General features: G+C 44.8%; 1 protein-coding gene across 6 annotated transcripts; it reads right to left on the bottom strand.

Moving 5' to 3' along the window:
• Positions 1-4,510: 4,510 nt before the first annotated feature.
• Positions 4,511-9,473, bottom strand: LOC135804692 (uncharacterized). 6 transcript variants are annotated; one of them, XM_065318618.1, is made up of 8 exons: positions 9,287-9,472; positions 9,144-9,192; positions 8,673-8,737; positions 8,297-8,516; positions 8,180-8,248; positions 7,573-7,629; positions 7,329-7,403; positions 4,511-4,877 (listed from the first exon to the last, which is right to left on the bottom strand). In XM_065318618.1, the coding sequence occupies exons 1-7, from the start codon at positions 9,380-9,382 to the stop codon at positions 7,366-7,368; spliced, it is 594 nt and encodes a 197-aa protein (XP_065174690.1). In that variant the 5' UTR covers positions 9,383-9,472; the 3' UTR covers positions 4,511-4,877; positions 7,329-7,365. The 6 variants fall into 6 exon arrangements, with proteins under 6 accessions (XP_065174690.1, XP_065174688.1, XP_065174689.1 ...); XM_065318616.1 differs by having other exon boundaries at positions 8,180-8,516; positions 9,287-9,473; XM_065318617.1 differs by having other exon boundaries at positions 8,189-8,516; positions 9,287-9,473.
• Positions 9,474-11,835: the final 2,362 nt, after the last annotated feature.

Genomic DNA, 11,835 nt, shown 5'->3' with positions numbered 1-11,835 from the left:
TATCAAGGTGCTAAGTGTCATGGATTTTTATATTTGTCTAGTAGCTTTGAGTAAAGTGCTACTGATCGAGGACCTAAATTTTGCGCGATTGCATGATTTTTGTTTGACAGCTTGAGTACTTTGTTCTGAATATGATTTCAAAATTCCGCTCCACTTAGCACCTAGGTATATGTGAAGGAAATCCTGTGGAGCACTCAGTTTCTACCCAGCTTCTTTCTGCGTTTGCATATTGCGTCTAAGGTATTGGTGGTACGGCATAATCGCAGATTTGACTATTGTGTCTGCGGATTCCCATGTGTGAGCTTGATTTATACTTCATTGGACTTAGTGAAATACACTGGGTATGTGGTCAAGATTTGAGCAAAATTCATCAATTATTATGGAAGTTACGGCTGTGTTCATGCGGTCGGGCCGCGAACCCAGACTGCCACCTTAAGGTGGCTCGCGCCTATTTCTAAACTCGTCTTTTGCGCAGGTTCTCGCGCATCCTACGTTCGAGAAAAGACATGCGGAGTTGGCGTAGCGAGCTTGTAGCGCACTCCAGTTTCGAAGGGTCCAGCTCGAGCAGATGGCCTGAGTACGAAACTCTCGTACTCGAGTCTAGAGTGTGAGCTTTTTTCTTCTTTTTTTTTCACTCCTTCACTTGGCTACTTTTTTTGAGGTGCATTTTTTACTTGTGGAAATTGTCACCTGTCAGAGAAGTGTTGGGATGTCCCTTCCAGCAGGCACTGCCCATGCCCATGGTCGGCTTCGGAAAAAGAGTAGAATAAAAGCGTTGGAGTCTATGTGGATGTCTTGGAAGGAATGGGGGACGGCACAGACGGGTACGTGAATGTGTAAAACCTGAGTATTTTGTATTTTCGTTGAATTGGCTCAAGTGACTTGGCGAGTCCCTTCCACAGTAGAACGCCATCCTTCGCAAAATTTGTCTGACTATTTTGTCAAGAATGGCCGTTCTATAATGATAAATCGACTCTGAAGCCAGTGGATTGTGGAGGTCGCCCTTGAATATAAATTGAAATGGTCACGAATGTACGAAAGTATTTTTGATTCGAACATGTACTGGACAACGTGGTTGCATTGTGTCAGTAGAGGGTACTACTGTAGTATCTCACTATTTCTTTATGGTAATCGCTGTCCACCAAGAACTCTACTATAGTTATTGCCACGGCTTGATCACAGCGGTACACTGAGTTTTTGTTGAGAAATTCCTTCAATTTATTGTCTTATCACTCTGACTAGACTCAGTGCTTGAGCGTTTTATTTAGGATGCATTTTTTAGAGATTGATATTTACCAGTATGTGTTTCACATCACTCCTGACGAGAATAAGCATTTGAAAGCAACACTGGCTGACAGCAATCATGCTCCCCAGGCTCAAGTGTGTGTGTGTGTGTGTGTGTGTGTGTGTGTTACAAGGGTGTGCATGGCAATTTGGTAGAGTATGTTTGAACACAAAGTCCACTTTATATTCACAAACTCAAGTACATCGCAAAATTGTGCCTTCGTATCGCATATTGTGCCTTCATAACTTTGACTAGCCCTAACCTGCTGTCTGACAGGTGTGTCATTGGTGAATGTACATGTATACTGTCTCCCTTCACAACTACGTGCATGTAACACAATATTTACAGTGCACTTGCAGTGTATATAGCTAGATCAATGCACAGTAATCAGTAAATTGTGGCTGCCTCTGTCACATTGTCATATTCACATTCTAAATCATCGAAAATGCCCAAACCAATTTCTACGTGTGCAGAAGAAGATTGAACACATTCTTTCCTTGCATCTGCGCCTTGATCCTTGAAGGATGATGGCGTTCCTACGGATGAGGAAAACTCGGCCTCTAGCCGAGTCTGACGCGAACCGAACCGTGAATTTTTTTTCCTTGACATTGGTTGATGGCATCAGTCACATCTAAGAGTGACACTCTATCTCAAACATATTTACGCAAAGAAGTAGTAATCTTATCTTCATTGGAGCGATGGTCTGCAGGCGTGCGATCATGTGTGTGCCTTGTGTGTGTGTGTGTGTGTGTTTAGTCACTGTTTACACGCACGTTTGTGCGTGTGTGTGGTGCGTGTGTGTGTCTGGCCTGGTATGAGGTTGCTCAGGATATGTCTGCCTGGCGGGTGGACTGTCTTATCTGCCATCGGTCGTTTCGCCAGCCAGGTGACAAACAAGGCACAAATGTGGCGCAGAGCAAAGTCTCCCCATCCAGGATCAGCGTGGTGCTGTGCAGTGTGGTACATGCAGAAGGTGGTTTCACTCTCGTGGTGGTCTGCGCGTGCATCATTGTTTGCCCCTGGAACCATCGAAAGTGTCCGAGCCGGCATCATCTATTCCGCTCAGCGTCCATGCTTCTCTCTTGTGTTTGACATGCAATCGGCAATTCAAGTCAGTGCCTGGTTTCAGACGTCACATGTGCGACCGTGGCCATCGGGCAACCAAGTCTGACAGAGCGTCATATTGTGTCCGCTGTTCTCGCTGCAGCCGTCAGTTCCGTAGACAGAGTGACCTGAGTCGTCATCTCCATTTCTGCTCCTGACAATGACTCCGGCTTCTTTCGGAATGGTGTGGCCCTTGGGCAACCATGCTACAGTAGCAGTAGTAGTAGTAGTAGTAGTGTGTGTGTGTGTGTGTGTGTGTGTGTGTGTGTGTGTGTGTGTGTGTGTGTGTGTGTGTGTGTGTGTGTTCTGCCTCGCCTAATAGCTATCATCACCTTCGGCGATGGGCTTTCCAAAGGTCCAAAGGTGTGTGTGTGTGTGTGTGTGTGTGTGTGTGTGTGTGTGTGTGTGTGTGTGTGTGTGTGTGTGTGTGTGTGTGCGTGTGTGTGCGTGTCTGGAGCGCCACCGGGTGGCGTGCTCTTTCTCTCTCTCTGCTGCCCTTCCGGGGCCCACGTGACCCTAGTGGTAGTGGCTCGACAGGACAGGTGTGTGTGTGTGTTTGCATGTATGCGTGTGTGTGTTTGCATGTATGCGTGTGTGTGTGTGTGTGTTTGTGTGTGGTATGTGTGTGTACACTTGTGTCAATGTGTATTGCAGGGTTAGGGTGGGCTAGTAGAGAAGGGTAGATGTATATGGACATGTACATGGGATATGTAGGTGTGCATGTACATTTAGCAAAGCAAACTTATCAAAAAGGCATTCTGCGCCTATATGGCGAAATTGAGCATTGAAGCATATGTTTTTTATTTTCTCATTGGCATGTACACAGTTAGTCCATTCAATAACCAAAAAATGAGGAAGATTGTAAATCAGGTTCTTGATGAAATACCCGTCCGCTATACATCACAAATCCTGTACAAATTTGACAATTTAGTGAAATTGTCATCGCCTATATCTCAAAAGTTAGCATTGAGACCCCGTTTTTTTAACTCGCCATTTGCATACACTACCTAAGACCAACCGCCCACCAAATTTTCAGATCAATCGTTAATTTTTTTGAAATAGGCGTGAGCCACCTTAAGCATGAACGAACAAATGGGCATGTCCGATAAAATCACGAAAAATCGCAAAATACGGTACATGTAGCCCGTCATAGCCAGGGCCAATCTTTTCATGAATGGACTGCATGCAGAAGTAGGGTGGAAACTACATGACTGACATGTACTAGTCTAGTAGACATTATTAATTGTAGTACTTGCAGAAAGTGCCGCAGGATATTGATCATACTGCAGGAAATGTCACTTTTCGGCGCAGCTTGTCCGCGTCTTTTCAAAGGGACAAATTACAGTACAGCAGAGTCGCACACCGAAGAACGTTGAGCCCACCTAAACTTTCCCGCCCATTTTTTCCCGCTCTCTTTTGATTCTGCATGATCTTGACTCTGTACAAACATTCTGGTACTATGACCGCATATTTTGACCCCCAGTCTTACGGTTTAGTACATTAGTTCAACTTGTACAACTTTTTTGACATTTGTTACACTTGTCTGCAACTCAAGTTATTGCGCCTTTAAACTTGCTTGATAGCGCATTTACCGCCCAACGCCCCAAGCACCCATCTGAATCAAGCCCTATATAACTACTACTAGTACTAGTCTTTATTCATATTATTTCATCCTTGTCTCTGACGAAGCCTTACAGGCAGAAACGCGTAAGATTAATGGATCATAACTATAATTATATAAAGACTTGACCTTGCTGTGTGTGTGTGTGTGTGTGTGTGCTGTGTCGGAGGACCTTACATCCTACCACAAATTGTTTCTAAGAAAGTGCTCAAGGATCAGAACGCAATCAAATTTCTTAACAAAATAAGAACGTTCCTTGGAACAACGTTCTTGGAAGCAACTCTACTGTAACACGCACTGACGGTAATATGCAAGGAAATGGTAGTGGTGTTTGGGAAGGCAACAGTTTCAGCTTTTGAATACATGTAATAAACGAATTTATAAAGCACGACCTTCAAAAGTCACGGCTGTATCTTTCCCTTGAACGCCACACTGGGGCCCACAATAGTAGCGCCTAGAGCAAGATTCAGCCATCATACCCCAACTGTAATCATGACTCAGACAAGTCTGTCCTACATCGGACATGCTGTAATTGCACCAGGCGAGATAAATCAGAATGATTCAAGTTGCATGAGAAGAGAAATCGCCTACAAAACTACAGTGGTAGCAATGCGCTGATGATGCAATGTTCTAACAAACACACAGCTGGGAATCTCAAAAAACCAGAGGTGGGTCAGGGCAAGGGACTCCAGCCATACGCCGTACTGGCAAAGGTATACGAAAGTACAGAGTATACGTTGGTAATCACAGAGGAAGAATAAGAAAAGTTGTCCCAAAGGAATGTAGCCAGACTGCACAGGCACACGACCAAGAAGTAAAAAAGACTGCTCCGCCGGTAAAGGATGACACTTGCGAACTCCATTCAAGCTGCAGGGAGTAGAGTGTGACAAAAAGGCATCATGCTAGTCTCAGATCAACGAAATTTTGTTTGGTCATTTGCCCTAGAAACCCCAAAGGAACTCAAGCTGTAGCCACACAAAGCTACAGAGGCAGAAGAAAAGACAGCACGCTCAAACTGCATGCGCCCGGGTCTGTAAAAGCATTCCCAAAGATCGGATAACTACAAACCGCGACAAAATTATCCAGAACGATCCTTGCCCACAAAACCTACGTGCACCCAAACCTGACCAATGAAGACCGGCACAGCTACCAAAATCCCACAAAAGCCTGCTCCGGATACACAACTGCTATCACTTTAGTTTGATCCACAGCTCCCAAACCAATATTCACATCATGCCACAAGAAAGCCCAGTAAACTCAGACCCGAACAACAAGAATGATAAGAAGCCCCTGCGACCCCTCCCCATAACCCATCTTGGTCATATGGCACCAATTCCTTGATAATGGATGGATGTCCAATCCCATGAAACTGATAGCTCCACACTGCACCACCATCATCTGCCACCTGAACACAATGACAAAAAAAGAAGACCGAAGAAACAGTCAGCGACAGCATTCACATGGACTCGGAAACCCCCGCTTTTGAGTCAGCGATAAAATTCCGAGGGAAGTATACATTCCTTAGTATCACTCAGCTGGAAGTTTTTCAACAAAGATGCTATACATGAAAAAGAAGCTCTAAGTTACACGTCTACGGGCGCATTCCTTTATCCTGTTGGATAAGACAAGTTGGAAGAGTATTCTAATAAACTCTCTGAAGTTTGGAGATTCACCAAAGGTGGTTGAGATCCACATTTGTGTGGCCTGGGCATGCGAACTAGAGCGAAACGCCACGTGTTAATCAATAATTATCATGAGCACAGGACGCACAGCTTGTCTTTCTCACTTACGGGTACATTGTACTACATACGAGTTACTCAAGATCTCGGCACTGTATTACAGTTTCCGTAACTTTCAGGATACATTTCACCAATTTTTTTTTTTTATTTCAGGGTTCCCGTGAGACTCGGCCAAAGGCTGGACTGGTTTCACCAAGAAGTTGGAATATTTGAAAGCACCCTATAGTCATTTGGTACAGTGGTGGCAACTGAAATCCGACCCCTGATTGTCGTGCTTGAGTGCAGTACCGAGTCTAGCAGTCTTAATTTGATATTGTACGAGCGCGAGCGGCGGCTTTCGCAATGTGAGCTCACCGAGCTCGGGTTGGATTTCAGTTGTCACCACTGTAGTTTCATCACGAGAAACAGCATTCAAAAGTCGATTTGGTGATGGTTCACCCCAAAACACTACATAGGAAAAGGAGCATATTTCAATGCCAGGACGATCTGACACCAGACACTGGCATTATTCAACGGAAGACAAATGCTACTCGAGAGCATTTTTCCATGCCCAGAAGTGGCACAGGTTTAGTGCAGGACCTCACCACAGCAAAACTACAAGAGCCACGTGGTTGAAGGCCAGGGTGAGATACAATATTTTTTACAGCACTGCATCATCACAGCAGGATGAAACCAGGATTGAAGCTATTACTTGTTCAATAAGGAACAGGTACCCGCCCGATGTTTAGAACACAAGCAGAATGTTATACAAAGAAGCTGCACAGGCATGACCACGGGCTATGTACAGAAAGTCTCTCGTAAGCGGCATGGGAACGAATATGAACAAAACTGACATGGGATGGCACTCTTGACGAGGGCAAAGTTCTGAGGTCAGAGCTTGCTTCTCGACGAAGAACTAGTTCTTATGATGGCTGTGGTGGCACACAACGCGGCAATAACGAGGGGGCCGGCAGACAGAACGGACACATGGGCTGCACGCCGGGGAACTTACGCAAATGGACCACTGAACAATGGTAGCAACTGCATCCCTGAATGATCCGGGTGATGCAGCTAGGTGAGAACACAGGGTCTATCTTGCAGTGACGTAGCAGTGCTGATGGTGCCGAGTGTGTAGCCATCAGTGCCATAGAGGGTAGTAGGAGGTTCACTTAGGACAACTCACATGTGAAAGAGGCACAGCATATTTTCGACCTGGTAACATAACTATTTAACTCCTCGTCACTAGCCTCCGGTATTTCATGGCGCAGAGAATCACTCGAGATGCACGCTAACAATGACACGAACCAATAGCGACTTGAACAGCAACTACCAGTGCTCACCAGATCCTTTCCTCGGTTCCGACAGATGCAAAGATTTCACGTTGTAATTCATGGGTAGGTTGAACACAGTATGCAAGGTACGCGGCCGCTTCGAACTGTTTTAAAATCAAGGTGGAAATGCTCCCGTCTGACCAGAAAGTATCCGCCTGGAGCGCTAGACCATGCAGGGGATACAAATAAATACATTTCCCACTCGAAAAAAAAACCCGGGATACATTCAAACTACGAAACTCAACTAATATGGATACATGAAATCTTACCAGCAGCTGCTGTGAGTGCACCAGTACACAGGAGTGCCTAATAGCGGCCACCGCCACCACCACCTGATCGGCCACCTATGAAACAAACAGAAAAGGCCAATGCACAAAGCACAATGTCACCAAACCACATGGACACCATACAGACTTATGTCAGCATTCAAGCATGGCACATGGAGCGATCACATGCGACAGCAGCTGGCAGAAATCACCAATGAACAGACAAGACAGGAGAAAGAATGCCTACCATAACTACCCCTATATCCATCATCTCTTCTATCCCGGCCACCATCACGGTCATAACCTACACAGTAACAAAGACCAAAACCTATAAGTATGTCTGCTGAAAAGAAAACTAAATCCGCACCACACACACATGCTTAGCAGTAATGACTGGACTGAAGAAGATTAAATACACAAAACTACATGCACAACAATGCCGTTCAATATAAAAAGTCTCCGCGACTACAGGCATGTCTTTCGGTTTCGGCACAACTGACCATTGACAATTCTATGCTTTTTATTTGGTGGAAAATTTGAGGACTTTGTGGCATCAAGCTTGTTGTGAATATGCATGCAAGCTGCACCACAGGAATGTTTTAACACAGCTGACTTGAAAGCATGCACAAAGTTCACAACGGAAGCTCAGACAGGTTCAATTATCCAAAGTGTGTCAGTTGTATTAAACAGGGGCAAAGAATAAAACGAATCGCATTTTAGCATTCCGATGACGCACTATACCATACAAAAGGCATTCACAGTCATCTAAATCTGACATCGAACCACATGACCAGCAGCCCCCCCCCCCCCCCCCCCCCCAAGCAAGCCAAGCTCATTTTGGATATTGTCCTTACCGCCGCCACCGCTGCTGTAACCGCCGCCGCCGCCGGAGCGTCCACCGCCACCATATCCGCCGCCGCCGCCACCGCTGCTGTAGCCACCGCCGCCGGAGCGTCCGCCGCCACCACCGCTGCTGTAGCCACCGCCGCCACCACCGGAGCGTCCACCGCCACCATATCCGCCGCCGCCACCGCTGCTGTAGCCACCGCCGCCGGAGCGTCCGCCGCCGTCACGAGAGCGGCCACCGCCGTAGCCACCACCGCCGCCGTAGCCACCGCCACCACCACCACCGCGAGAGCCACCTTGGCTGGGACGGGACTTCTGAACCTGAATGGGGCGGTCCATCAGATTCTGGACCACAAGAATGCACACATGATTGCACCAGCACATTAGGATTTGAAAGCTAAAACGAAAAAAATACTGATTTGTGGGCTGCAATAGCAAAAGGATTCAACTTTAAAAACAAAAATGCTCGAAAGGTCAAACCTGAAATTGCCGGATTCTTACTTTGCCATCCTTCTCCAAGGCATTGTCCAGAGAGCGCTGGTCATGAAATTCGACGAATCCGAAACCTAAGCAGGCAAAACAATAATTCAGAACAATTAGCAATACCTCACACCACTGGTCTAAACAGAAAGAATGCTCCACAATTAGAAAAAAATGGAGAACAACCTCGCTGTTGTCATAGTACAGCTTTCCTTGCGTAAAAAGGCAGGTAAGTTACGTAACAGGTTGTGCGACAAGTCTACAAACAGGATGTGCGACACTCACAGCTACCAAGAGTAGTTCAATGTCAGGAATATGTGAGGTCGGGTATTATAATTGTTATTCAACCAGACTTTCACCTCACGTTCTTTCGGAGTAAATTAAAAATAGCGGGTTCTTTTAGGAGATAAAAGCATGTCAAAAAGACGATGACGGATGTGGACTGAATAGAGTTACAAAGGCAAACGTAGAAATTAAAAATTAAAAACCAACCTCTTGCTCTTCCCGTTTCCCGGTCACGGATAATTCGAATGTTCTTCACCTGAGGGAAAGACAAAGGGAAAAGTAAAGTAGAAAAAATGGTGGTCAAAAACTCTCTTCCGTTGGAAATTCCAAAACAACACTCAGCAACGTACGTCGGAGCCATGGAAAAAGTCTTCCAGATCTTGCTCTTCCAGACGGTAAGGCAAGTTGCCCACAAATACAGCGAGACCGGTTGATTCGTCCCCCATTGTTGAAACTGGCAAAGCAAGTAAAGAGTGCTATATCCAAGAAAGAAAGTGAGGAGGAACAGCTTTGACGATTTTCTTCTGCTGAACGCACGCGCAGTACAGTCTTCTCCTCACAGGCCAGGCTCGAACGATCGAGCGGAGCCAGCCACCCGCCATTTTCGTTTTTTTCATTTTTGTTGCCATGACATCGCGTGAAACGCTCCGCGCTAAATAATTATAAACCAGGGAGTCGTATTAAAATTTTACGACTCTTTGCGCTAGTCGCTACCCGTACCCGGCCCCCGCAGGGCGCTAGGGCCCGCACGGGGCCGCACCACCCGGCCCGCTGCCTGAGCATGTGAGATCTTATAATATTATAGCAATAAAAACTGCTTTATGGCAGTTTTCTAAAAAAAGTTATTGTGTTCTAGTCCATGGACCCCGTCTAAAAAGTAAGAAATTAACGAAATGTGATAGCCGAAAATTAAAATTTCACACAAAACCTCACAATAATCACGACACTTGAAGATCTAATAGTACGGCTTTCAACACTTGTTTATTCCGACACTTGTACTTGTACAAGTACATGTACTGCGCCAACATGCTTGCATGTGAAAGAGGACCACGAGGGGAAAAGGTTGTCGCGTGTGTGATTATTGTGAGGTTTTGTGTGAAATTTTAATTTTCGGCTATCACATTTCGTTAATTTCTTACTTTTTAGACGGGGTCCATGGACTAGAACACAATAACTTTTTTTAGAAAACTGCCATAAAGCAGTTTTTATTGCTATAATTTCTTTTGTTTTTTGGCTAAAGGATATTACCGGTATTATTTTTATTTTATTTATTTTACTAGGGTGTTTCCCACAGACCTATGGTCTTCTTACGGGAGCCCCTAGAAAGGTTAAGCATGAACAAACAAATGGGCGATAATCTGTACAAGAGCGAACAGTGGAAGGCAGCATATTCCACCGATCAGAACCTATAATTGTGTCATCAATGGAATGCCCTAAATGATGGCCTACATGTAGCGACTCTACATGTTATTATTATTATTTTATTTTACTAGGGTGTTTCGCACAGAGCTATGGTCTTCTTACGGGAGCCCCTATGGCTATGTACATGTACGTGTATCATATCAATTTCAATACCGTATTATACGCATTGATGTGCAAGCCTTTTCTTGCAGAAAATGGAACTAGTCTTGCATACATGTATTCATGTTCTTCTGCAGGGGAATCATATGAGTAGTGGCGGTGATACTTTTTTTTATACGCAGGTCATTCTGTGGATGTTGCAGAATTTCATGACTCATCATGACTCATAAAATTGTCTTGTCTTTCAGAAAATTCAGATGTCCACACCCTAATTCCCCTAAATCACATTTACATGAGAATTGTAACCAGGTGCGCGCCGCAGATGTTTTTGTTGATTCTGTGTTTATAATTGTAGTCATGGGTTGTCGTGATAAGGTCATCCGGCATCATATTGTAATGAAATCGTAATCCTGTTGATGTCGGTAAAACTTTTGGAAGCAGTTCAATGATTTCAAAGTGTTACAAGTCCACGATTATCTAAAACAACACAGCAAAGTAGGAACAATAAACATGTATTAAAATGTTAACAAATACATTGCTGAGTCCGACACCTCGTTCCAACAACTACACTGATCCCGAGGATATAAGGGGCAAGGATATATGGTTGGAGGTACTGAGAGATAAACAAGGCACTCCATAATAATAACATGTTACACGACTTTGGGGGAGTATGAATGATATCCAGTCAAACCTCTTTAGGACGAACATCAAGGGACCGATGGCATTTGCTCTGTGAGTTTGTCTTAACCCTATTTTTATAACGAGTGAATACAATTATTTCTCCAATACTGCAATAGAGACACGAATAGATTTCTTCTACAGCGAAAGATTCTAAGCCAGACCAAACCATTGACTCGTCTTTTATGAAACAAATGAGTCACTGAACCTTTCTTTGGCAACATGACGGCAACTGAAACAACAACAGAGAAAATACGATACATGTACAGCACATTCTTGCAGGTACAACAAACAGATTGCAGATCGTAATTCTTGCTCTACCGGCACGCAACTTTACTTGGGGCAGTGCAATCTCGGCGGTACTCACAAATCAAACAGCCCAGACTCCAGTAAACAAATCCAATCGTACGAGATTTTCACGAGACTGCACCCATTGGCTTGTTTCGTATGAAGCAAACAAGTCACTGAATGCATGAACCTCTCCATAATGGAGATTTTCCCTGATATGCGAATTTATTTTGCATACTAGTAGTCGGTCAATGCGTCCTTGAACCTTCGCCTCCAGATTGGGAACTGCCAACGATGCTATGCCACTGGAAACACCCTAGTAAAATAAATAAAATAATAATAATAATAATAATAACTGCAAAATTCAGATTCTACCCCATGATCGGAGCACGGAATGCCGGAAGCAATCATG

Source organism: Sycon ciliatum, chromosome 1, assembly GCF_964019385.1.
Source record: "Sycon ciliatum chromosome 1, ocSycCili1.1, whole genome shotgun sequence".
Taxonomy (NCBI): Eukaryota; Metazoa; Porifera; class Calcarea; order Leucosolenida; family Sycettidae; genus Sycon; species Sycon ciliatum.
Note: the sequence above shows the minus strand (reverse complement) of the source record. Positions and strands in the feature narration are given on the sequence as shown.

Bases quoted from the DNA above. Each gene is read 5' to 3' on its own strand.
- LOC135804692 (XM_065318616.1), bottom strand. From the start codon at position 9,382: ATGGGGGACGAATCAACCGGTCTCGCTGTATTTGTGGGCAACTTGCCT. The intron at 8,738-9,143 runs GTTGGTTTTTAA...TTGCCTGCTTAG, and splicing joins GGAAACGGGAAGAGCAAGAG to GTTTCGGATTCGTCGAATTT. The intron at 7,404-7,572 runs GTAGGCATTCTT...TTTGTTTCATAG, and splicing joins TGGATATAGGGGTAGTTATG to GTGGCCGATCAGGTGGTGGT.